The sequence below is a fragment of the Siniperca chuatsi genome, linkage group LG10 (genome assembly GCF_020085105.1).
Source record: "Siniperca chuatsi isolate FFG_IHB_CAS linkage group LG10, ASM2008510v1, whole genome shotgun sequence".
Taxonomy (NCBI): Eukaryota; Metazoa; Chordata; class Actinopteri; order Centrarchiformes; family Sinipercidae; genus Siniperca; species Siniperca chuatsi.
Genome location: NC_058051.1, coordinates 3,189,228 through 3,216,715, shown reverse-complemented (window position 1 = coordinate 3,216,715; position 27,488 = coordinate 3,189,228). Strand labels below are relative to the sequence as shown.

At 42.7% G+C, this 27,488-nt stretch overlaps 2 protein-coding genes across 3 annotated transcripts in view; both read left to right on the top strand.

Moving 5' to 3' along the window:
• The first annotated feature begins 474 nt into the window (after positions 1 to 474).
• On the top strand, positions 475 to 23,396 carry pard6b (par-6 partitioning defective 6 homolog beta (C. elegans)). Of its 2 annotated transcripts, none has more exons than XM_044211647.1 (3): positions 475 to 1,283; positions 2,326 to 2,548; positions 19,110 to 23,396. In XM_044211647.1, the coding sequence occupies exons 1-3, from the start codon at positions 1,281 to 1,283 to the stop codon at positions 20,042 to 20,044; spliced, it is 1,161 nt and encodes a 386-aa protein (XP_044067582.1). In that variant the 5' UTR covers positions 475 to 1,280; the 3' UTR covers positions 20,045 to 23,396. The 2 variants fall into 2 exon arrangements, with proteins under 2 accessions (XP_044067582.1, XP_044067581.1); XM_044211646.1 differs by having other exon boundaries at positions 476 to 866.
• A 192-nt stretch (positions 23,397 to 23,588) lies between these two features.
• The window catches only part of arfgef2 (ADP-ribosylation factor guanine nucleotide-exchange factor 2 (brefeldin A-inhibited)), a 29,061-nt gene continuing 25,161 nt past the window's right edge, over positions 23,589 to 27,488 (top strand). Inside the window, exons 1-3 of the mRNA XM_044211645.1 lie at positions 23,589 to 24,136; positions 26,005 to 26,035; positions 26,619 to 26,742. Coding sequence (XP_044067580.1) covers positions 23,956 to 24,136; positions 26,005 to 26,035; positions 26,619 to 26,742 — 336 coding nt within the window. The 5' untranslated portion in view covers positions 23,589 to 23,955. The remainder of the gene's footprint in view (positions 24,137 to 26,004; positions 26,036 to 26,618; positions 26,743 to 27,488) is intronic.

Sequence of the window (27,488 nt, the reverse complement as noted above, 5' to 3'; positions counted from 1 at the left end):
AGGGAAATTAATAATAAGGTTTACTTGATTCTGGTGTGGACCTATATATTTTTTTCTTACTGATATTTGATTTATATATATTATATATTTACAGGCTAGAAGGTAATAATTTCAACAGTTTTGGGAATCGTGACTAAATGGGACATTAAAAGGTTTCTTTCGGGTCTACAGCGAAATTTGGATTGTTCAATTTTCATCATTTCATTTCACTAACGCTTAACACAGTGAGATCATGTGTGAATATCGGTACTTTAATCACGGATGGTAGTGCAATAATCAACCAAATAATGGTCCACTCAGATGAGGTTTGCTGGATAAACTGAATCTAAAATTCCTAAATGAGGGTTTCCTGGTCTAGTGTTGATCCAGATATTTGGGTGACAGGACTGGAAGGTAGAGGGCTCTTATTTTGAAGTCAAGCGTGAGAGAAAGACAGACGCTGAGTCTTTTATTTTGAAGTCTCGTGTCTCCAGCTCTCGAGGCACAGAGAGAGAGAGACACAGTATAACGTTGTAGTAGTGGCGTAGCTACAGCGGCAGCGACAAGTATGAGAGGAGATAAGTTTACAGGGTGAGGCAGGCTGGTTGGCAGCCGTTGTCACATTCTTGGGAGAGAAAACGAAAACCGTTGGACGTCGAGGAGTCGTGGGACAGTCTGCGTTACTGGAGAAATAACTGGTGGACACGTACGGTTTCTGGATACAGAGCAGCGGCGGCGGCGACGGCAGCAGCGGCAGCAGGAGCAGGAGCAGGAGCAGGGCGAGTGTGTGGGTGCTTTGGCGGCGGTCCCGCTGCTAGCGAAACATGAACAAAAACCACCGAGTGCCGAGCAACCGTTCTCTTGGTGCCGTGGAGGTGAAGAGCAAGGTAGCCTACATGTGGATACTACTTTGTCAGTTTACTTGCTATATCTGTAGTCCTAACTCTCCCTGTGATGATTACTCTGGCTAATTTAGCCTGCTAAGTGGCTTGATAGCAAGTTATGATGTCGCACAAATTACATGGATAAGCTAAAGCTTAACTAGCCAGCACAGGGTTTGTTACTCTGACTAGCTCGCGTGTAGCTCGCCATACTTAAAACTTTAGCCGTGGCGTAGCGTTAGTTAGTTTGATCTGATAAGTTTGATAGCTAGCTAGTAAGTTTGAAGGTGGAGGTGATTGTCAGCTGACGCCGCAGTGAGCCAGTGTCACCTGTCACAGCCTCCTCTGCCGCTCCCCCCCTGCTCATTTACCAAATATTGACTCAAGGTTTCAGTCAAGTTTTCGTTTCAGCATAACCCCATGGTGAGTTTACATAAGTTACATGACATTTATATCCAATTAGCTCGGTATGACGTGTTAATAGCTGCTTGTCATGCTGTTTTCCTGTGCGACCTATACCTGCGACAGGCTCACGGCTCCTTCCGCGACAGGCTGCCTGCCTCCTGCCCGTGGCATGATTACACACACATGCTGAGGAATGGGGCCTCAGGGCGCTTTTTGTTGCTCAGAACTAGTTGTTTTGTTTTTTTTAACTACATAGTGGCACAAACTGTGACCTATTCGTTGCTGCCACTGCCTCTGTAGTTACAATCCCCCCCCCAACCACTTTACACAAAGTAATAATATGCTTTTTATTTTACTTTGTTCAGCTCCTTCCTAATGTCCTAATGCAGGTACCTACCAGAAACAGGCCTGGGACCTGTTTCCCAACCTGTAATTGATGTAATTCTGCTTTGCTAAGATGATGAGGGTCAAGGTTGGCAGTGAATTGTAGATCAGGGCAACAGTAACCACAACACTTGGTACTTCTCATCAACACCACCAATGGGACACTGTGCTCTGTCTCAGCTAAACAGTTGCCTAAAGATAAGGGATCTGCAGCCATTGATCCAGTCAGACCACACTGATTACTACGTTACTCATAAGCCAGCAATGTGTTGTGTGGAAATGCATGTATGCTGAAAACAGTCTGTCAGGCAGCTTCGTTGACACAGTGCAGTTCAGTCTTGAACTTACTGCATCCAGAAACATAGAGATACACACATCACTAAGTATACATTAATAATTCATCACATGTGGTGTGTTAGCTTGTCCACATGGATGACAGACTCTTACATACAGCCTACAGCGGTTTTGAAATTAGCTAGGTTACCAGAACAGTGTGTGCTTATCACAGCAGTCACAGCACCAAATCTCAGACACTTTTAAAGAGATGTTCCTTGATGTTGCATGCACGCATTGCAAACGTTGTTTTTTTACTACATCTCCGCTATCTCTTTGGGCTCTAAAATAATCACATTCTCAATCTCTGCTCACATGTGTATGCCTGTCTGCTCCATCCCAGTTTGGTGCAGAGTTTCGTAGGTTCTCGCTGGATCGGTCGAAACCGGGCCGCTTTGATGAGTTCTACGGCCTTCTGCAGCACGTTCATCGCATCCCCAATGTGGAGTTGTTGGTGGGCTACGCTGATGTGCACGGCGACCTCCTTCCCATCAACAATGATGACAACTACCACAAAGCCATCTCCACTGCCAGCCCTCTACTCAGGCTGTTCCTGCAGAGGAAAGGTAAGCACAGAGGAAATCTTTGAACAAAAAGTCCTAGTTTCCACATGTTTGTTAGGTCAGATCGGCTTCTCTATGGAAATACAAACAAAGGTTGTGTTGGCTTTGAATAGTACAACTTGGAAATATGGGATAGGCCGTTGAACAGGAAATTATGGAAGAAATATTTGTTAAGCTTTGTGTATTTTGTATAGATTAATCAAAAAGATACAATTATAAAAGACCACAGTATCACCTTACCTTTTCAGTTTTTTAAGCTGTATGTCGCCCATGTATTTTGTCCTAATTGAGCTGTCATTGCAAACTACTCAACACCCCTCCTGTCCTCTAGCTATGTCCTTTGGTGTCCCTTTCTGACCCCCATAGCTAAAGGTCAGCGACCTTGCTGAGTAGCAGTTTTTGTTTCCAAAGACAATCTCTCTGCAAGGGCTGGACAAAACAAAAAAAGTCAACGTAAAGTACAATAAAGAGTAGATGAATATTTTTGGAGGTACTCGTCTAATTAGGATATCCTGTTTTTTTGGCACGGCAGTCACATGGGAGGTCTGTTTTTACTGTGTGACTGCTGACAAGTTCAACACATATACTTTTTGTGTACAATACTCCTGTTGTTTCATACTTCCTCGCTGGCTCTAATATAAGCATATGCAATAACTATTATACTTATTGTCCTTCAAATACAGTATATGGAATCACAGCAAATTCTTTTATCTTTTCATTTGCTGGGGGGAGTAGTTAAGATAAGATAATCCTTTATTGATTCCCCCTGAGGGGAAATTCGGGTGTTACAGCGACACAAAGACACACATAAGTAGAGATAAATAGAGAAACTTAAAATAAAATAGATAAATAGTTGTAGCACCTAGAAGTTTTGGTTGCTGTAATTTGCTAGTCATTGTTTGCACATGTTTAGGGATTAGCATAAACCTCTTTCTGTCAGACTACATGTGTTGATTCAATCGCTTTTTGAAGTGCATCCTAGCTAATGTGTTGCTGAGTGTGACCTGTTGAATGCAGGGAGGACCCCAGGGTCTGCTGGCCTGGGCAGGTCGGGTTTGAGGTGTTTAAGCTGTCTCGCTGTGCCATATGACCCTATAGAAGCTAAGCCACTTTGTCAGGAGGAGATTAGTGGGGTCACTGTGTAGCGCTGCATGGGACCGTGTTTCAATTACACGCTCCAGACGCTAGCCCCATGCTGGGCTCACTGCTGCTCTCTCTCTCACACACACAAACACATGAAAACACAGTCATGCAGGCAAGCAGGCATCACACATCAGTCATACACTCACACACGCACTGCCTTGTAGAAAAGATAGAACAAAGACAGAACACACACACACACACTAATGCAGCCACAACCCCCTGCAGACCCCATTGCCCTTAGACCCTGGTTTCCCTCCTGATTTGTCTACCCCCCTTCGCCTTACTGGTAAGCACCAGTTGGTCCCAGCTTAAAAGGCTCTGCAGCGTGCGGATGCAGGCAAATTGGCAGCTTATAGATGATTTATTATATATCTGCAGACACTAGTTATTATCTCTAGTGATGGCTCTATAGTGAGTTAATGGCTTCTCTATGTTGGGGCCAAATGAGGTATGTCAGGCCAAGGGCCAACTCAGAACCTTTTTAACACAGAACACTAAGTAGTTTGTTTATATGGAAAGCATCTCATGTCTTTAATCTGCTCTCTTGGCAATATGATGTCAAATTGACAAGAGGATGAAAATAATTTTTTAATGATAATAAGTCCATTCGTTCTTGTTTGTATGTAATCAGGCGGGTCAACTCCAAACTCCTGTGTCCTTACACCTGTGTAACCCTATCACAGATTTCAGCTCTTGACCACTAACCCAGTTATAGCTGAGCAATTATGTAAATGTCTTAGTCAGTGGTCAGATGTGATGTGATTGGCCATTATTGCATAAGAGCAGGACTTCAGACAAGGCAGCAGTGTGGGCCAAAGTTTGTTACAAGTTGGCCTTTAGTGCAGTGAAATCTTATTATACAGATATCTGGGAAATGGAGCTAATAAAAACAACACTCAATCACCAGTCTCAGTGATTGTAAACAGGTTTCCGATGTTTGTGTATTTGTCTAGTTTCGGCACAGTTGAGTCCATGCGTGTCATGTGAGGTTATTTTTGGCACTGCGTTTTATTTCTCTGGAAGTCTAAATCCAGGCTACGTATAACCGAGGCTAGGTGCTCTGTGGGTTTTGTTCATTCATTGGGGTGCAGATGGTTAGATGGATGGATAGAGGGATGGATGTTAGGCTGTGAGTGTCTGTTGTTATTGTTGTGGTCTGGTTCTTGAATAATGCACACATTGTCATTGTTTATGCATCAACACTGGTCATCACTGACCAGCCATTAATGTCGTATTGTTCACTACAGAAAAATGGAGTAAGTGTTTGTGCCTGTGTGTGGAGTCCCGGACTCTGACTATGCCATGTCAATTTTTAAAAATTGCTTCAACACACACCAATACAACTCGGCAGCACCGGGTATCCCCTACACCCCGCCCTCCCATCTCTGAACAATGTGTTGATTATTGAGCTGGCAGTGAGGTGTCCACTGTTTACCGGTTGTCATGGCAGCAGTGAAGAGGCCTGTTCATAGGTGGATTAACAGTGCTGGAGTCTCTTTAAGGCTGATGGGAGCTGCAAAGCATGCTGGGTGCAGTTCTGCTAGTATTTGATAACATAAACTGTCTTTCTACAACTTAATTTGTCGTTTGGATGTGTCTGATAGTCTCATGTACTTGTAACTACTTGGAGTAGTGTATGTGTCAGACACTACAGAAAACCCCTGAATCAGAATCAACAAAATCAAATGATACCCGGTCCTGGCAGTATGTTATGATGTTGTTAAGAGCTATTTCCTGGTCCACACTGTTTTTGCTAAGCTCGGTGTAAATGGAGAACGTTTGGGTCATTAGTCAGATGTCGAAGACAAAACAGTCCGTTGAGTAATGTTGATGTTAGTTTCTCTTTAAAATAATATATTTCTTTTATATCATTGTTGTCATATCATTTGCCAGCTGGTTGGAGATATGGCTGTTTCACATCTGCTGTTTTGTTATCCCCCAGTCAGTCTCTCAGGTTTAGTTGTCATAACTTCTTGTCTTCTACGGAGCTTGGATTGGAGGGAATCAGTGGTATGATAATGTGATACTTTGCTTTACTGTGTATTGTAAATGAAAACCAAACACAAAATTATCTTCACAAGACAGTCACAAAGTGTTAAAGTTTAGATCTGGAGCACACGGTTATAGTAAGAGCTTTTAAAACAGTGCTGCACACTTTTTTTACAGTTGAAAAATGAACTTGTTAGTGCTTTCTGGTACTATGTAACGGTGATAGAGTCTCTAAATGACGTCAAACCTAGGCATGTCTCTACTGCAATTTCTTTATACTTATCTGCTGACGTGTATGCTGACAGATATATCTGCAATAAACTGATATTGCAGATATAGTGTCCTGGCCAATTTATTGTTCTAGCTCTAATTGACATTTTATAACTACCCAAAATAATCTGATATTGTTATTGCAGAGTGTGATCCGAGTGCTTCACAAATCATTGTATATTTGTATATTGATAGTAAATGTTCTTCTTTCAGTAGAATTGTACTGTGGCTCATGAAAATAAAGTTACATTTGAGTTGGTCATGTTGGACTTCCATTCAAAAGAAATGTTGAATGCTGCATTTCAGATATTGTTTCTGATCCAAGCAAAACTGGCATTGGGGAAACTGTGAGTCATGCTCAGGTTTATTAGGTGGCTTTAAACATGGTTGTCAGAAGACATTTTTCTGGGTTTGAGTGACACCGTGTTTGCCTGTATCAGTCATCCAGAACGTTCTATGCATTTGTACACACACAACATACACAGAGTTTCCAGGTTGTCATCCATGTAGTGATGGCAGCTTTTTAAGCAATCTCTTTCAGGGCGTGGGTTTGTTTGGTGACACTGCTCACACAGTGTCAGTCCCAAATGGCTCGTAACTCTCCACCAGTAAGGTAGAGGGGAAAGGTATGGAGAGGGACAGGAATGCCTGTATTTGCGTATCCCAGCAGGGACTGCCTTAGTAATTAGTAACCAGCGCATGAGTCATCCAGCCAGAGAAAAGGAAATGTACAGTGTGAAAGTACAACACAGACAGAAGCCTACTCACCCTGCTCAGCAAGCATTAGAGCAGGATAACAGCAGCAACTCTGAGTGTGATAAGCAATGTACCGAGTTAAGTAATGAAAGGGAGAGATGCTGTAGGTGCATAGTGACAGAGATAGGGTGAGAACGTGACCGTCACACAGAGCCAGATGAAACAAAGAAGTGGTAAAGAAAACAATTTTGATGAAAAAGACAAAGCATAGAAAGTCAGAATAGTGAGGACACCACATCATGTGATGAGGGAGAGATTTATACTGTGAGCTTGAGATGAAAGGATTAAAGCGAGAGAGACGAAAGTGCTGGCAGGTGTAATGAATGTCAACTTCCCCACGGAGCACAGGAGAGAAGTTTAGGAGCAAGATATGTGAAAATAATAGAAATCAGCCAAGTTTTCCACAGAGCATTAATTATTCCCCAGGATGCTGTATGTAATGAGCGAGGGAACGGTGGATTCCTAGCACTGGAGGAGGAATGTGTGGAGGAGGAACATATCTTAGGCCTAATAAGAGCGATGGAAGGATGAAAGGGAGAGTGAGTAAACAGTATTAAAGAGGGAGTAATGTATAAAGCATTGTTTAGGCAAGGCATCTAATTAGCAATGTGGGGAAAGGAGAGGGAGTAGTATAAGTGTGATAGGAATGCAACAAGAGGGGGAGAGCGAGAGAGGAGGAGGATAGTGGGAATAGTATTAGTGAGGGAGGAATGCAGGAATGAGTGAGGCCCAAGCTGGGGAGGGTTGGAGAGAGAGAAAGAAATAAAAGAGAGGGAGAGAGATGGAGGAAGAAGGAAGGGAGGGAGGGGGTATTTTGGGTGGAATGTGGCCAGCCTCTGATCACGTCTGCTGGCTAGATTAGACAGGACAGCAGGCCAGACTGGACCCTCGGCTTCAGAGGCTGGCTCGATCAACAAGGGGTACAGATGGACAGAGAAAGAAATGGTGAACAGCGAAGGAGAAAGAGAGTGAAAGAAAGCGGAGAGCCAGAGATCATTTAAAACAAGAAAGAGCGCATAGCCTGGCAAGCTAAAACCTTACTCTCTACCCTTTGAAACCTGGCTGGATGCGACTTGATGGATGAAGATGGAGGGAGGGTGGCTTAGATGGAAGAAGAGTAGGGAGGAGACAGTGGGAGTCCAGGCTCGCCGTTATAGAGTGTCAGAATTTCTCAGCTCAGAGTTGGTCAGGGAAGATGAATGGAGAGAGGGAGGGAAGGAAGCAGGGGGAGCTCTGAAAAAAACAGACTGGATGAGAAACATGGAGGAGGGAGAAACAGCACTATGGACCAATGCGGAAAAAGAAAGGGAGGGGTGAAAGAGAGGGTGAGGGTGAGTCAGTGGGCAAACTGGCAAAGTAAAGGGAAGAAAGAAAGTGGACTGTTGACCACTGCAAACCATAAGGGGAAAAACAAGAAAGATGGCGAAGGAGGGGAAGGGTAGTGATTGAGCTGTACTTGACAAATGCAGCTAAGGAGCAGGAAGGAGAGTATACTGATTGGGTCCGGTGAATGTGTGACATGCTTTAACAGAGATTGTTAAACATTGTCAAAGACATGTCATAAACCATAGTTGATTTATTGCTGCTGTTGGAGAAATCATCAAGAGTTGAAACAAAGAGCCTTGTTTTTGGCCATTTTAGTTCATTTGTATTTAAAAATGAACATTTTAAACTGAAAGGAGTTCAAACAAATGAAAATCATCAAAGACTGGAGTTGATTTCCACTCAAATGTGAAGATACATTAGGATACATTAATAATTTGATATATTTTTATTTTGGCTTGCAAGCTGACAGATGTATTTCTTGCAGATTTTGTTTTGAGTATTTTATTTTGGTTTTTCAAATTGACTATACAAAACGGCTCACTGTACATTACAGACATCTCAAAAATAAATTAACAGACAATAAAATAAATGAAGATGTAACAAAAAATGTACTAACAATAAGTAAAACAATAAACAGAGAGGGGGGGGGGCTTTAACCACAATAGAATGGTCTTTTGCAACACTAGTGTGGTGAAAATAGAGAGACCATGCAGACGGTCATTCAGTCATGTGAGATGGGGGATTCTACGTGTAATTGATAGAAGGTTGCCATATTTTATAGAAAATAATTCCTTAATAATTATTAAGGAATTCCTTATCTTATTCCTTAGTGAGTAAGTTATCTTTTCCAGAGTTATGCAAGTGTTCACTGTTTGCAGATTTTTAATTTAAAAAGCATTCTTTCTGTCCCCTGGGCTTGGTGCTACAGCGGGATTGATGTGAAGCATGATAACTGATATGCTTATCTGTGAATTTCTTTCAGCACACCATTCCAGTATATTTACCCTGGCTAGCGACGGACCATAGTCAGCAGGCTCTGACATGCAGCTCCCAAACACTGTTGCCTTACTACTGTCACTGTTTGTACTTTATTTGCTCCTTATCCGTTCTACATTCATAGTCTTCACACTACAAAGCTATATATAACTAATAATGGTAAAAGATATGTTCACATTTTTTCAAGTATATCTTAATACAACACAGCTATCAATAACCGTTTCATTGTACATATGGGCATGTTAGTAAGTGTTTACTCGCCATACTGGCTGTAAAGAGGTCCCTTCCTAACACGATTCAAATGTAAGCCATGGGGGACAAAATCCACAGTCCTTATTCCATGCAAAACTGACTTCTTAATTTCATCTGAAGCTAATATGAGGCTTCAGCAATCTGATATGGACAAATCAAGTGGGTATCCTCCCAAGTTACAGCCTTTTTAGTACAGAATTCCTGCTTTGTGTTTCTATCTCTCAGCAAGAAACGCTGTTCGTAGAAGCACAAAGAGGGAATTTCACACGTAAAATATTCACTTGATCTTGATCAGACTGCTGTAGCCTCATTGTCTTAAACAAAATTTTAGAATGCCTTATTTCACAGAACGCAGAACTGTGGAATTTGTCACTCACATTGAAAAGGCTTTAGGAAGGGATCTCTTTGTAGCTCTGGTGCAGTCGGCTAAAAGTTCATCTTGGCAATGAGAAATTTGCCTCAGTGGCCAGATCTAACTGCAGGTTGGCTGTGTTGTCTTCCAGAGCCAGATGCTGAAGGCAGGACAGAGCCAGAAGCACAGAGTCCCCCTGCTCGTCCCTCCCCAGTAAAGTCCTTATTCAGACGCATGAGCGACAGACTTGTGAGGCTAGACTTGGCTTCCCCCAGCGCACGCGGCTGCTCCTCCCTCCCTTCTTCTCCTCCATCCTCCCCAACGTCTAGTCCTTCCTCTTCCTTCTCCTCCTGGAGGCACCATATAGCAGGGCTGCGTAGAAGGTTCAGTTTATTAGACCCCGATATAGCCACCTCACCCCAGACGCCTTCCTGTAACCCAGTACTGAAACCTACATCCCCAAGTGACCTGCCCCTGTCCCCTACCCCGCCCTGTCCCAATCTTAAATCCAGCCTCAGCCCCAGGCACATCCCTGCTTCTGGTTATGCTGAGCGCCAGGCCAAGTCCAAGCACCAGCTATAGTCCCTTCACTACCAGTCCAGTCTACATGCCCATGCTGACTCCGTCTCAATTCCTCATTAGATCCATACTTGTCTTACCAGTCCTGGTCATCCGGTCACTGTTCTAGACAAACCGTTGTTTCCATACCAGGTGCTACATCTATTGTCCCAACTCTGGCCTGAAAGGACCATTGAGTGCTGGGCTTGATTTACCTCTAGCAGTAGCAGTAGCTTTAAAAATCACAGCATTGAGAGGACAGACAGAGAGAACAGTTCAGCCAGAGAGCTACAAGGAAAGAGAATGATAACGGAGGCAGAAAGAGAATCATCTGCAAGACCAACAGGGACACACAGAGGTGGAGACAAAGAGAGAGGCTCCTACTGAGAGATGGACCAGTGATTGACGGACAGATTGAGTGAAGGGCACAGGGGAGAAAAATGGGAGGAGAGGAGGTATTGCAGGAAGGAGAGAGAGGTGTCTATGTCAGCACAAAAGAAATTGATGGAATAGCTTCATAATGCAGTGACAAGACACAAACACACACACACACACACACACACACACACACACACACACACACACACACACACAGAGAGAAAAGTGCTGTACGTGAGTGTAGACTGGCAAATAAACTGTATTCATTCTGCATCAAGCCCAATCGTAAGCTGTGTTAATTGTACATTGCATACTGCTACATTGAAGTTAGTTTCTCCTGCAGTGTAGATTTTAGTTTCGGTATTTTTTTTGATAAATGGCTCCTGTCAGGACAGAGTAATAAAGCAGGACTGATGAGTGTAATAGAGAATTCATGAGTGAGATTATATGAGGAGCACACTAATGTTCATGACTGGAGTCTTTAGAATTATGGATTTAATAAGTAATTCCTCAAATTGTCAGTTCAGTTACAGATCAAGGCTTTGTCTTTGCTCCAGCATGCCTCACACCTCCTGTAGGTCTCTACAGCATCTTCCTCTCCCAAGCACCTCACTCATATCAGTGCACTCTGTAGTCTGCTTCTCTGTTTTCTTGCTTTCCCTATTCCGTCCTTTTCTCTCAGCACTCCCTTTGACCTCCCTCCTTCCATTTCTTTCTCCCTTTCTTATCAGCAGCATTAAGGCACTTTTATCTGGGCTGTGCCAGGGAGGTATGCACACCACACCAAGAATAGTAACCCTCCGGGAATTTACTCCTTTTAAAGTTTTTTTATCACCTCCTCCTCTCTTTTCCTTTCTTCTCTCTCTCTCCACTGTGTATTTGCTGTATTTCTGTCTCTCCTGCCTGTTTCACATCTTTTGTTTTACACCAGCCCTGGTTTTTCTCATCGACACAAGTTCACATTGACACACACACACACACTCCCCCTCCTCCCCCTCTTGTATCGTTCTGTGTCAGGAACACCGTGGCACCGGCTGTGTGGTGAACGTCCAGGCTTGTCATCAACAAACCTGACTGTTTACAGAACACCACAATCTACAACTGCTTGTCTTTTTCTTCATGTTTTTCTTACTCGGATCCTTGAGACGTGTGTTATGTTTGGATACCAAAGACTGGTTTTATGGACAGCAATTATTATTCATTATAAACAAATAAAGACTCGTCCTTTGCTTTTAGCTAGCGCACTACTTATGCATGTCTCTGTACAATATATTAGACAAATTTATTTCAGAGATGAATATATCTGTGCTGTGACCTTGTTCATAATGCTCCATACGTTACTGCAGTGACTGTAGTTGTAATTATACGTCTAGTTGTAGCTACAGTACTGGTGAGTTATTGTGCCATACAATGAAAGATTGTTCTACTACGTTAATTTTATCATTCCAAGAGCAGCCGCATAAATACCTGTAAATACCTGTAAATGAAAATTCAGAGTCAGTAGTATCAGTAGCGATAGTGGCGGTATTTATGACTTGTGTCACCTGGACACAGTATCAGTTTTCCCCGGCGCAGCGCCCAGCACAAGTACCAGGAAGTAATGGTTTGTTGGTGTCATCATTGTCGTCCGGGATCATCATGTTACAAGGAAAGCCAGGGCCTAGTAATTCCGTATCATCATAATTGTAATGGTGTGTAACCGGAAGAGTAGCTGTTACTGAAGAAGTGGGTGTAATGAGAGTGTTGGAGCAGGTCCATGTATGAGTGGTATTAGAGAAGGAAGTATATTAATGTCCGCTGAAAAAAAAGTATACTTGTGTAATACATTTTTGTAGTTTTTTTCCCCCCCCAAATGTTTAGAGGATACAAAAAAATTCTGTAATGTTTTAAGTGGTAGTAGTGTCACGGACAGAGATAGTGGTGTTAATAGCTGTGGCGTGTCCTGAAGGCCTGCACACCCCCCTTATTCTGAGCCATTAACATTGGCTCTTTTAAAGCCAAAGTCCAGAGTTGGAGCATGATGCATCCAGAGTGTGTGAAGAATAGAGCACTGAGGAAGATTATGTGTTCAACCAATGCATGCCAGTTCGCACAAGTGGTTTCCTCTCCTTAGGCAGTGTTGTCTTAGTCACTTCAACGTCAGGATAGAGATGCATTAGTTGTTCACCTCGTGTGTGTATTTACTTGCTACATAGTGAGGACGTTTTTTTTTTTTTTTTTTACATACAGAGTGGTGTGTGTGTGTGTGCGCGTTACATACTACAGAGAGGAATGACTGAGCATCACTGCGTGTGTCCTCATTTGTGACGATGTGTGTTGTGGGTTGTCATTTTCTCCTCCATTGCTTCGCTTCCTTTGCTCCTCACTGACTCCATTCAAAGTGTGGGAAATCAAAGCAGCCACTGCATAGTTGGAATACCTAACCTGTGTAGAGCCATGGCAAGTGCAGGATTTGGGATTATGTTTTTATTCAGGGTTTGTCAATTATGCCTTAAGTATGATACTGATACACTGCAGGTGTATCTTGTATCACAGTTATCGTCTGAGGTGATGAGAAACTTAGGCAAAGTTAACCAACAGAGCTACTTTCAGACATATTTAACATGGTTTGGTGACCGAGTTCATCTGCAGTAGTTAAAGGGGTACTCCAGTCATTTAGTATTGCACTTAATGCACAATAAAGTTGGCGGACTCACAAGAGACAGGTTAAAACAAAAAAGGTCAAAATCAAAGCAGCAGAGCCTGAGGTATCCAGACAATGCAACCGATAGCATATTTTCCTTAGACACCTGCGCCTTCCAAATTCCATGTCCCCAGTTTGTATCACAGCCTTTCTGTATGAATTTCTAGTCTCCAAGCCCAAGCCGAGTTAACCCTGAGGACATCACCGTCACATAATCGGGTTATTTTCTTGAACAGAGCTCCTCCAGAGCCACAGAAGACATTAAACAGCTGTTTTCAAAGGCTGTGTAGTACTACCCGTGTCTAGTAAATTGAACGTTTGCTAAACCGCTACTATCCAAAACAGTGATTGTCCAAATGTCCAGTCATAGGCAGGTCTGTAAAGGTTTTGATTTCTCAACATGTTGAAGAGGTGTGCATGGGGCTGTAGTAGGAGGGTGGTGTCTTTTTTTTTTTTTTTTGCCTTTCCAAACCCAAAAATAGAAGAGCAAAAGTGTGAGGAATGGATTAAACAGTGTTTGTCTGCTCTGATGTAATCTGCAAACATTAGCATGTCTGGCTAACTACTGCCTACAGTAGTACCCTAACCCATTGTTACTTCTAAAGCCAAATAGCATTTCATACTACATTATTATAGTACATTACAGGCTAAGCTAAGATACTACTATATCAGAGTGTAGGGTGACGTTAGCGGGCCTGTTCTGACATTTTTCATACTTACTAGGACTAACTAGCTCTACACTCCAATACAAGAACAATGCTCCGTCTTCATTTCAGTGTCTTCTACATTGATCATCAACTGGTGAGGATGCTAACTTTTTGCCCGGGACATGTTGCTTTAGCCTCAGCCTTTTACAGGGTTCCTGTTTTAAAGGTCCAGTGTGTAACATTTAGGAGGAATGGAATATAATATTCATAAGTATGTTTTCATTAGTGTATAATCACCTGAAAATAAGAATCGTTGTGTTTTCATCACCTTAGAATAAGCCATTTCTATCTACAGAGGGAGCGGGTCCCCTTCCACGAAGGCTGCCATGTTGCACCACCATGTTTCTACAGTAGCTCAGAACGGACAAACCGATCACTGGATAGGGCCGTAGTTTCTCCTACACGCTTGGTAGGGGAGGATGATGCGAGCGGTATTCAAAAGGTTGGAAACGACAGTGTCACCGCTAGATGACACTAAATCCTACACACTGGACCTTTAAAACAAATTTGCAGGAAACATTGAAAAGTCTGCCAGAGATGATGTACTTAACCAACTCATGGAGCTGACGTAATTAGATAGCTAGCCACTACTGGTAAAATCTGTTGTAAAAATCCTGCTTTTGTTTACCTTTGTCTGAAATCAAGGACCAATTGTTTCAAAAATTAAAAAGCATTTTGAATCTGCCACTGTTATCGTAAACTGCATATGGCATGCGAGAATGGAAAGCTTGGCAGGTGTAGCAACAGTAACTGAGGGGGGTGGGGCCTTAGCAAATGGTCATGGACCTGAATGTCTAAAATCCATTTAATGGACATGTTAAGTAATAAGCTCATTTGGAGGGAACTTGAGGAAGAATTGTACCTTTTTGCTAAGAAAAAGTGGAACTAGTGGAAAAACTGTGGCGGAAGAAATGAGTTCCTCATACCTTTTGTTGTAAATTGATCCATAAATGTAAACAGCAGCCTTGTGTTAAATTTCCTCTTAAATCTTGGCATTATAAAACATTCCTATCTCCTACCCTCATTTATGCAAACCCACACAACAGTAGACCCCAAATAACCTCTCAACTGCATAAATACAGAGATGGACAATTTTGACTTAAAGGCTGTAATCATTAGACCTTAACCTCCTGCAGCTTCAGCCATCAGCCAAGCAGCTGTTTCAGTGGCTCATGATGACATATCTCTGTCCGGTTGGCTTGCTCAGGTCAGGTTGTCTGATGAAGAAAAAAAAGTGCCAGCTTGACCTAAAAGGTTTACATTGATGATCAACCCACATCGTTCCAAAGCCTGGTAGAGGGTCGTTGCCCATTCGCTATAATTGACCACAAGCACCCATTCTGGTGCTCAGATATTTTCATAACGCAACAGAAGTCAAACACTTTGTGTGCATGCATCAATAGCACAATGTTAGATATAATTGGCCATAACTAGCTAAAATACTACATTAATAATAGGATTTAACAGATTTTTAGAATTATTTACATTTTTGTAAGTATTTCATTTTAGTTTGAAACGTTTGATGGTAGATTTTTCTCAGAATATGTTTTGAAGCTTCACATGGAATATACCACTTAACAATCAATAACATGAATTTCACACTTGCTAACCAAGCAGGTTCATTTTCTATCATGGGTTCCAAGTCTTCCCTACATGTGTAACAGGCATCCACATTCACATTTCCAGTCCCAGGGCCACTCTGAAACATTTAGTTAGTTATGTTAGTATTTATGGTCCCAAATAGAGCTGGGTATCGCCACTGATTTCGATACGATTCGGTTAGGGATAGTTTAGTAACAATATCAATTTTGCTTGGATATGAAAGAGATTCTCTGAGAACTAATGCTGTACATTGTACAAGGAACCCTCTAACCTGGTGCATTATTAAAAATATTAATCAAGAATTGACCCTTTAAATCACCTATAACAGCGCTGATATTTCCACTCAGAAGCCCCAGTGAAGCCCAACCATTACATAAGGCCTATAAATAAATATATAGATAATAAGAAACCCATGACTTGACATTTAAGGTTGAAATAATGTCCCTTAATCATCAAGTATTGCATTTCTAAATGCTGTGCTGTTATTTCCGCGATAAAAGAAAAAAGACAGAAAGATTAGACAGACTGTTTGACTGCTCAGTCAGTCAGGTGAGCCCGGGAACATGTATACCTGAGTGGCAGATTTTCACTGGACTCACAAAACCTCCGTGATACATGTAAGTTAGCGTAATGTGTTGTACAATTTTTTGTGTTATTCACTCTTTAATACCGCGTGGTTATGTATCAACATTTATACGCACGTTTGTGAGCTTCCTTCGTCTTACTTCGGCGCATCTGTGTGCTGTTTTTAGCTCAGAGAAAGAGTTCATCAAGCTAGCAGCACAACACGTGAAAGCAGCCAAATCTGTAAAGTTTCCACAACTGTCCGAGTATTGCGGCCTTGGTACGCCTTCTGATCCGCGGAGAACAGCTCGCTCGCGGCCGGAGAAAGCTTCTGGTCCGGCTGCAGCTCGGGGGAAACCGGCTACATCCGAGCCTCATACATAACACAAAGTACGGGTAAACACCACTTTCTGACCTGGGTGTTTTTTTTTTCCTCCTCTTTTTAGCTACCCAGCTAATGTCAATCTGCGTGTCCTAGAAACAAAACCCACACGCAGATATCCGATCATTCAAATGAAGATCGATTTATATCAGAAAATCGATTTTTTTTTTTTTTTAAACCCAGCCCTAGTCCCAAGTATGGAAAGACCTTTTATACATTACTGGTCCAATAATTTCTCTATTGAAGTGGTTGTGCGCTTCCTCGATGCCATCAGTTGACCTCAGCTGCCCTCACTTGCCATCAAGGTGACAAAAAAGAAAGGAGCCTTATGGTGGCTGTGTACCAGCCATGTACAGGTCATTTAGTTGTCTATTTTGCAGACAAAACTTAAACATTTTGTTATGTCATCCAGCATGTTATTTTTAGTGTCAGTTGGGGCAGTATTATTCCCGAGCCCTGTATGTAAATAAAAAAAGGGGAAACAAAAGAAGGTCGTTTGTACTTTAACCAGTGAGGAACAGTGTGTGTGTTTATAGTGTGTCTTGCCTATAGGCCTTTGTAGCCAGTTAGACTGAGAGCTTTGCTTCTGTGCTCTAATGAGCTCTGATGTAGCTATGTTTTCTCAGGGTACTGGGTTTCATGCTCCGCCATCATCACTAACCAGAGATAAACCTTATAGATGCCGGCTTGTGTGTGCTTGCAGATGGTTGCGTATGTTGTTTCCACGTGTGTGTGATTTTACACATGCTGTGGTCAGGAAGCTGCATGCTTATACCATTTGCCGCCAGAACAGCATCTCTTTGCCGTGTGTGTGTGTGAGTGGCTATAACTATAACTCTGTCAGGTCTGGCCTTTCTTGAGATAGAGGGATGGTTTAGATGACAAGAAGTCTAGAACGAGTGAAATGAGATGTAGAGCGTTGCCTCCCCCTATGCATGACTGCACTGCAAGAACAACCCTTGTTTCAGCAGGAGAAGTGTGTGTGTGTGTGTGTGTGTGTGTGTGTGTGTTCGTGCAAGTGCTTTGAAACATCCACCTGTTTGCCCCTTTTTGCATAATGCTCGTCTTTATGGCAGTGTTTACATGCATGCCGCGGGCAAGGCATGTAGGAAAAACAGGAACAGAGCTCAGATGATAGAACTAGTGTTTGGGCCAACTCCACATGAGAAAAAATATATAGCAACAATAGCTTCATAAGGTCAGGGCTGCCAAATATATAGCCTAGTAAGTGTGTATACACTATACTCGTGCCTCATGGGAACTGAAACGTGAGGCTGCCGCTTTTTCTCAGGACAGTCGATCCTTTGTTTTGGTTTTAGGGATGGAGAGGGGAGTGGTGGGGTGCGTACCTCAACCTGAGAGCCGGAATCTTTATCAGCCACCTGATTGGATATTTTCTCATATTAGTCGTCACACACACACACACACACACACAGGGAGAGACAAACGGTGAGAGAAGTAGTCAGTGTAAGATTGCCAGAGCTTTATTTATAGAGCACTTTCATCTAAAAACAGAGTTTACAAAGTGCACAGCAAACAGAAAAAAAGTCTGGAATATGGAAAAGGTGAAAAAGTTTGACACATTCAAAAGAAAGATGTTAAAAATAACACCAGAAATAGACAAAAACTTGAGTTTATTGGGCTGGAGGCCGGCAAAAAAAGAGAAAGAAAGTCACAAAGATGTTAATGTTTAGCTGCTTGTATTATGCTGGTTAACTATTAGAGAGCCAAGGCCCAGTCCCTTACCTGGCCAGCCCTTGGTCTAGTGTTAAGATCAGCCATGTTGGGTTAAAATCTATAGTAGCTTGACAGTATACACACTTCATCCTCAAAATGTACATAACACAGGGCAGGGTTTCATGGCATCCTGGTGATTCATGCAGCTAAAATATGACCATAATATTCTTGGTTCAAATGGGACCTGTTTGACATGTCAAACCTACTCTGTCTCTCATCTGAAACAGAGATGCCAAAAAATCTTTAAAAGAGTACATTTGGGGAAATACGCTCATTTGCTTTTTTGCTGAGAAGATCGATAACACTCTCATATCAGTCCGTTAAATATGAAGCTACAGCCAGGAGATGCTTAGCTTAGCATAAAGGAACTGGAAGGAGTTGGAAATGGCTAGCCTGAGTCTGTCCAAAGGTCCAAAGTCTAAGTCACAGAGTACTGATGAAGGACTGGGAGTTGGATTGAGCGCCCGGTTGGCTGGTGTGGCATTTTGCATCAGTGCAACCTGAGGGGAGTTCTGGGGATCAACGGTGTGTGTGTGTGTGTGTGTGTGTGTGTGTGTGTGTGTGTGTGTGCGCGCAGACACCCTGCAGGGATGCCTCAGGCTGCAAACTGCTCCATTGCAAAGCATTATTCATTCTCCTGAAACTACATGATGCAACAGAATGTCAGCCTGAATAATGACTTGATGTGTAATGAGCCTAGTGTGACATTAATGGAAAATTAACCAGCTTTTGTTAATACATGTCCTCTTTGTTTCTCTCCTCTTTCTTTCTGACACCCTTTCCTCTTTTTGTCTCCATGCCACATCTTTGTCCTTGCTTCCTCTTCTGTACTTCTCTTTCTCTACTTCCTCTTATCTTTTATTTTGCAGAGGAAGCTGATTACACAACGTTTGGTACCGACTCGCTGACCAGGAAGAAAAACACAGTGCTTTCGGCGGTTCTTCTGCGGCCTGACACCAACAGGAAAAAACCGCCGGTGATAATCAGCCTCCCTAGGGACTTCCGCCCAGTCTCCTCCATCATTGATGTGGACATCCTCCCTGAGACGCACAGACGTGTTCGCCTGTACAAGCACGGCCAGGAAAAACCGTTGGGCTTCTACATCCGCGATGGTTCCAGCGTACGCGTCACTCCACAGGGCCTGGAGAAGGTCCCGGGGATATTCATCTCTCGCATGGTGCCCGGCGGGCTGGCGGAGAGCACCGGCCTGCTGGCAGTCAATGATGAGGTGCTGGAGGTGAACGGTATCGAGGTGGCTGGAAAGTCTCTAGACCAGGTGACGGACATGATGATCGCCAACAGCCACAACCTCATCATCACCGTCAAGCCTGCCAACCAGCGGAACAATGTTGTTCGCAGTGGAGGAGGAGGAGGCGCGGCGTCTGGTAGCTCAGGACGCTCGTCGGACAGCGGAGCCAGCTACTACGGCTACTCATCGCACGGCGGGGTTGGTGCCGCGGCCTCCATGCCATCGCACATCATCCAGAACTTCCCCGTTGGGGAGCTTGAGAGCGACGAAGACGACGAGGATCTGGTGATTGAGGCAGGAGGCGAGGCTGAGCCCATCAGACGCTCCCCTTCCAACTATAGCATGCCCTCGCTGCCTCGCTACGAGCCGCACCTCAACCTCCGCGCTGCCACCACCTCCGCCTCCGCCCTCTCCATCAACGCCAATGGGACCCTGCCAGCCAGCGGCAGCAGCGGATCATTAAGCAACGCCAATGCCACTTCGACCACGCCGTCGCCAGACAGAGCAATGGCGAGGCGGAGCCTGGAGGAGGACGGCACTGTTATAACTCTGTAGACTGGGAATTCGCACACTAAACACTGGAAACCAGAGAGACACACAAACACTCTACACACACCTGTGGGCGTCATGGATCAGTAAATCAAACACAGGAACATCCTGTTCCATCATGCAGCGACTGTAACTGAGAAGCACAATGAAATGTGTACATATTAAATCTCAACATGACACTGACACCTAAATGTTTGTACATCCTGACATTTACACGTCAAACACTGCTCCCCGTACTCTGCTCCTCTACATGCCAATGACCACACTTGTATGCCATAGTGGTAACACCACCACCACCACCACCCCCCCGCTACCCCCTCCGGTTCTGCAGGCAGATAAATGTCAGAGAAAGAAGTGCAGAAAAAGTGTCATTTGGTGCGCCCCTACCCTCCACTATATCTAAACCACTAGAAGCACTTGTTTTTAACCCAAAAACTGTTGTTATGCTGAGCTTCCACTAGAGGGCAGAGATGAGACACCGCATCCTCCCCATTTCTTTTCATCAGTCCCACATATAGATGAAGGTAAAAGTCCTGTGAACACGTTAATTCCACCCCCATAACTAACACACACTGAAGCAGGATTGTAGCTCAAGCATTTGTTGACAATCAGTGGCTGTTTTTTGCCTTGTCACCCCACACCCTTACCCCTGCACCACACTATGACCACCTCCCTTCCCCCAGGTGACCACAGCATGCGACTGGTAAACAGTTGAGGTACTTTCCGTACAGTGCAGTACCACAACAATCGACCAAGTGCTGAGATCTGCAATAATACTGTAGTTTTTATTCGAGGAGAAACAATAATCAAATCTGGGTTCTTTGTGTTGGCTCAGATGCTTTTAACCACTGTTGTAGCTGTTTTTCCTCCGTACCTGCTGTGTTAATGACTGACTGATAATGAAAGGCTCATGATTTTGATAATTCTTGGGAGCAACTTGTCTTTTGAAAATCCCTTTTATCATTAGGCCTGAGTTTTATATTATTTTAATATTTTGTTTCTGTTGTTTCTCTTTTTTTTGGTGTTACAATACTTCTCTCACAAGTGACTGTATGACCTGTTTCCATCTGACCCATTGGAAAATGCAAGTCACTCCAGAAAATTGCTCCTACCTTGGAACGGGACATCTTAGAATTAATTTCCCTCTCATATTTCATATTGCACTCCCTCTCCTTTCCACGACAAGGGCTATTTCCCCTGCTGCATGTGTACAAATAACAAAATGTGAATGTGATTGAATATTTTTTGTTTGTTTTCTCCCTCTCCATTCTTTCTGGACCACAACTCAATACATCTAATCTCAGTGCTGTACAGTATATTCATCTCTGTTGTTTTCTGGCCAGGCCCGGAGTTCACTCGGATGTGTCCCGACTGAGACATTCACATATAAAAAGTGTTCTCTCCAGTATTTCGGCACCATTTTCTTTTTGCATCTTCATCTTCATTCTCATTAAATTCAATTAATGACACACTATGAGAAAATGTAACACATCAACTGTATTGATAGTGTGTAGCTACTAGACTTTGGGCCTAGATGGCAGATCAGTAGCTGGACTGTAACACTATTACTAGAAGTGAGTTGAAATGAGTGGTACATAGAGTGACAATAGAGAAACTGCCTGTATCTCAAAGTGAGCCCTGGTCAGATTGAGTCATATTTAAACAAACACACATGCAGGTACAACAGATTCACATTAGTATTTGATAAAGGCAAGGCGGGTCTGTCTTTTATACAATATGTCTTGGCCCTGATCTGTATTTGGTATTTTACTTGAAGCTGTTGCTTTCCTTGAAAAGTCCCCAATGAGGCTGTAATGAACTTCCTCTCAGCAGAAACTTGATTTGATTTTAAGTGTACATTTAAAAAATTCTTCAAAATTAATTGTGTTTTTTCTTTAAAGCTGATCTAGGAAAAACACCACGCTTTAAAACTCCTAAACCCATTGAGGCAAATTTGTGATTTTGGGCTGTATAGATACTTGACTTGCAGGATTAATCGGTAGTGGAGTCAATCTGAATTCACCAACAAATTTTCACTGTTTCTTTAAATTGAATTTGTGGGATTTTTGCACTTAACTCCAATTAATTTGCTGACAAAATCACTCAGAAATGTGTGTTCCTGATCACGTCCCATGAAAGGTTCTCCACAGAAAGAAATAATTCAGGCACTTACCTTTCTTGAAGTGGATCCATTACATTTATTGGAAGTATATATCCATTAACCTTACATGCTGCTGCTAACTGCCTTCCTGAAGTGAGAGAAGAGACCTATTATTTATCTTATTGATTTTCAGCATTTGCTCTCCTGTTTGTTAAAAGTCACAACATAAACTTTAGCATGGATTTTTATCTCACTCACTAGAACACACACAGTAACTCTCAGTAGTGTGTATTGGCTTCATCTGAACCTGTATGCACTTGTAATGAAACACAGTACATTCATACAGATCACTATCACGCTAATGTTCATCATTTGTAGTTCTGTGTATTGTTTGAATACCTGATGAGCCTATCAGACAGTGAATATCTATGACTGGAAACCAACACACAGGTCGTGTATGTGCGTCCACTATTGTATTTCAAGCTACATGTATAAGGTACTGTCTTTTTGGCCTTTTATGGTAAACCGGATGCTGGTGGGATTCTGTCTTCTTTCATTCCCGACATTAAACAGTAGTGAATGGTACTCCGAATGGGAAACTTTTAAAAATCAATGTTAATTTATTTTCTTTATTCCTAACTTTACCACAGGACACTGGGATTGTAACCACAGCGACATTGTTATTTATTCTCTAATCATGCGCCTGCATATTTTCTTTCTTTGTACACATTTTATGACTTTATTTTTGTAACTGATATGTTTTTGTTTATTCGTGATTGTTGTTTTGGTCATAAATCTCATGGTAGATGTTATTGCCCAATAGGAGATGATTTTAGTAGGTGATTTTACTGTTCTGGTTAAAGCAACAGGAGAATCTGTGCAAGACGTGACACTATTTTTTATTTTTTATTTTTTCCATACTGTGAATTATCAATATTATGTTGTGAGAGAAAAACAGTCGTATTAGCACAACCTCAAAACAGGCTACATGTTTTGCTTTGAGTCAGATGGGTTTTTGTTTTTTTTAGGTGATCGAGCAATGATTTTTGCTTGCCAGATAAATCCTATGGTATAGATTTGTAATTAAGATTGTCAGTATTTTCATATCGATGCTATATACGATGTACATTTTTATCACATTTAATGAAAATGTTTTAAGATTCAACTGGAGAATGAATAATATGAATAAATAGATGTGCACCTGTAATTGCTGATTGGAGGAGCTGGATAAAATAAACTAATATGTAGCAATCTTCATTTGTTGGGTGTCTGTCAATGTGTAGAAACAGCTGTGAATGTAAAGCTTATATTACTGTACCTGTTCTTTGGTAGCTCATGAAGTATAGCAGACAAACCGAGCAAGTTTAACTTAAATGTGGTGCTTTAGTGCCATCTGCAGAACATTTCAGGAACAGTGTTTCTTTTCCGTGGGAGCGCTTGATTTGCCACATCGGTGAAAACGGTGAACTGTTGCTCAGCTCGCGAAACGTTCAGAGCTCCTCTGTGGTCATTTAACCGGACACGTTTTTACAAAGTCGGCGGCAGACGACGTATCGATGTCTGTGAGTTAACTATGTGGCTATCTGACCCCATTTGGGAGGTTACCTACGCCTCAGGGTGCTGTGGTCAAAACCCAGACAGCTGAGAGTCACGTGACATGACGTGTAACCAGCATGGCGGCGCTGAGCTGAGGTAGCAACTCTACTGGACTGACATCGATAGCCTGGCTTTCGTTAGCTTTACTTGTCACCTGCTTATTCGCAGGGCCAGGCCGAAGATGACGGCCTGAGAGAGGAGCGGTATCAAGACCCGAGAGATGCAGCAACAACAACACCGGCCATCACAGCAGCAGCAGCAGCAGCACTCGCAGTCGAAGGCAGAAAACAGTAAAACTAAGAGCATGTTTCTGTCTAGGGCGCTGGAGAAAATCCTCTCGGATAAGGAGGTGAAGAGGACCCAGCACGGCCAGCTGCGCAAAGCCTGTCAGGTGGCGCTTGGTGAGTGGGTTTGTTTTGTATGCTGGTTTTTGCCGAGCCCCGGGTTTTATGTAGTGCTTCACTGAAACATTTCGGCCGCGTCTGGCTTCTTAAAGAGAGACAGGGGGAGAGCTACCCAGTTAGCTAGCGTTAGCGTTAGCATGTGAATGGCCTTCGTCGTCTGTTCAGCTGACGTTTGCAGGTAGTGTAAGCTAATTGTGTATTGGCATCACTTTCACATCTTATTGTTAATTCTGCAATGCAAACAACCTGCATTCACACCACCACCACCATCACTGTCAGCGTCGGCAGGTAAACAAGCTAATAGGTATCCGTCGCTAGCTAGTTAGGGCTAGGTTAGCTAGCTAAACAGACCAATCCCAGTGTTGTACGTAGCACTGTCACTCAGCCAGACAGCCCAGTCCTGCTCTGCACCCAGACACACAGGCTATCTAACTCCAGGATACTCTGACGTCCGTGCTTTTCCATTCAATCACAATCACGGATAGTGTTACACACACACCAGGCTGTTCACTTCATTGTGGTATTGCTGTTTATATTTCAGCTCCAGCTGCCCTGCTCATGTGTGTGTGTGCACCCACCTGCTTGTCATGTTGTTGTGACAGCTGAAAAAATGGCTGCACTATATCTTGTTGGTATAGAGGTTTAAAAGCTTGTGATCCTCAGACAGTGGACTGGTACTGCTCAGATGCAATTAGTAGGTATTTGAGGGTGTTTTTTGCACAGTGCCTCTCTCTCAGTCGTCGTGCAGGTGATTGAGAAATTGGCATCCAAGAAGGTGTGCTTCATTATTAAGGTACAGTTAGGCTGTTGGACCTCAGGATATCCTGCAAAGAAATAAATGTTACTGAGAGGTGGGCAAACAGGTCAGTGTGTTAGAGCGCCTTTGTCTGCTCTCTGTCCGCCAGTGACACTCTCTCATTATTCATGATACCAGTAGAACACAACACTACCATCGTAGGCTATTTTGTGTGTGTGTCCCATTGTCGTACTGACTGATGTTTTTGGTAAACTTCATGCAAGCTTCAAGAACATCTCATCTTTCCCAAGTGCTTGTTTCTCTGTTCAGATATCAAGGTTTTTATGCTGTGGATTGCAGGCCTTTGTCATCTGTTGTCTCTATGATTAAATACGAGTGCAGTGGAAAGAGAGATTAGTTGTTAATGGCTGTTTTTAAGTGAAACACCAGAGCTTAGCCTGGCGACTAAATAAAAATAGCGTATTATTTATACCTTTTTGTATTTTTAGGTCCAGTGCTAATTTATACACTACGGAGAAAGGAACTGAGCTCACGTTTGTGTTACATGAAAGGACAGGGCATTACATTCCTGGTAGTTATGCATATAACAGCGATTGTGACATTTTTGGTGAATATTGCACAAGCTAATTTCCTCTGTGTAGCCCTGTGATATGGAGAGTTTGCAAGACTTGGGTTTAGTAATATTCGCTACCACATTGTGTGTGAATCTAATTGATTTGGTTGATCACATCTGGCTGAATGCCAGGTGTAGCTGAGTAGTGTTTGTACAGCTTTGGACAGATCAATGTTGGATAAAAAATCATAAAGAAATTGATTTAGATGGGAATGATGATGTAGAGAAGGAGGCTCTCAAGTTGAACCAAATGTGATTAGCAATAATGTATACGGGTAGTCTCAGATTAATCCTGCTCAATATACAATAGTATACTTTGACCAGTAACATGTTGTCTTGTCTACCAACTAAAATGCACGGAAACAAACAACACATCCTACTGCAGTCAGATTTGTGATTGGCCCAGTAACCCCCAGAGTCAAATCATGTCACACAGCTGTAAGGGTCAAAGTTCAGACTTCATTAACATTTAATCTCCTGTGTCTCCCTCCATAGATGAAATCAAGGCAGAGCTTGAAAAACAAAAGTAAGTATTGTTATGCACGTACCTTTTTCCCTGAATGAATGAATGAATGAATGAAGGCACAGCAGTAGATTTGTGCTTTTTTTCCTTTTCTTGCGATGTGAGGCAAGAAGCTGAGGTAAGGTTTGCCCTGAAGCAGTCTGCAGTAAACCCCAGCTGCTCACTGTGATTTGTGACTAAAGAGATTTTTTGCTTTTATAACTGCTACTTTGGTGTATATCAGCAGCACTTCAAACAGCCTTCAGGTAATATATCTGCTGCTTTAGGCAAGTCCTTATTTAACGATTTACCATTATGCTTTTCTAAGGTAACCTAAAGCTTAAATGCTCTGTAAAATTCTGTCAATTTTATTTATATAACCCAATATCACAAATCATAATTTGCGCTTTAAATGTATGTGCAGTGTAAAGATGTACAGTAAAATGTTTTACACAGCACTTTATCTATCATCTACTGGAGTTATCATTACGTTTCAGTGGGACCTTTAGTGTTTTTTTATATGAACAAACAGTGTGTTTATAGCAAGCTGCTGCCATTGGGGCTTTTCTAGTTCACACAGCTCTTTGCTCTCCTCTCATCCCTGCAGGGATGGCACAGTGGTCCCACCCAGAACCAACTACATCGAGGCTGACAAATATGTGCTGCCCTTCGAGTTGGCCTGTCAGTCAAAGTCCCCCCGGATAGTTAGCACCTCTTTGGACTGTCTGCAGGTTAAAATTCACTGCCTCACACACAAACACACATGATTACAATCAAATAAACTCAACTGCTTCCGCTTCCTTCATTGGGGGGGGGTGAGTAGCAAGCTTGCTACACCTGTTTCACACATCTGATGTGCACCTAGAACAATGGTTCTACATTCCACACACATGCACACACTCCATCCTTTAATCTTTAAGTAGCTTTGGGTACTAGCTACACTTGTGTGTTCACATTTGTTTTAATATATCATGTACATGTCAAGTCAATTTTATTTATATAGCCCAATATCACAAATCATAAATCCTCGATTCAGAATATTGAAACCCCCCCCCCCGCCCGCTCATTTTCAGGTTCATAATTTTATTTTGGGGTTGTATCAGAATAGGTTGACATGGTTTAATTTTCAAAAAACACCATATTTTTCTCATACTGCACATTGCTGCAGCACCTCTTTTCACCCTGTGTCTTTAGCTACCGAGTGAGGCATCCCACTTCTATTCGATCTTTGTTGGGAGTTGCACATGTGCAGTACCTAGGTAAGGACTACTAGCCAATCAGAAGCAGAGTAGGGCGGGTCCTGATGAGCAAGGTAGTGTGATCCAAAACAGAGCCGCTTCAGCCGGTAACTATGGCTTCGGTTCAGCCGGAACCAGCTTCACAACTGAGACTGGAGCAAGAGTTTCAGAGTAAATTATTAATTTGAAACCTCAGGAAGAGCAACAGAGGAGGGATCCCTTTCCCAGGACGGACGGAC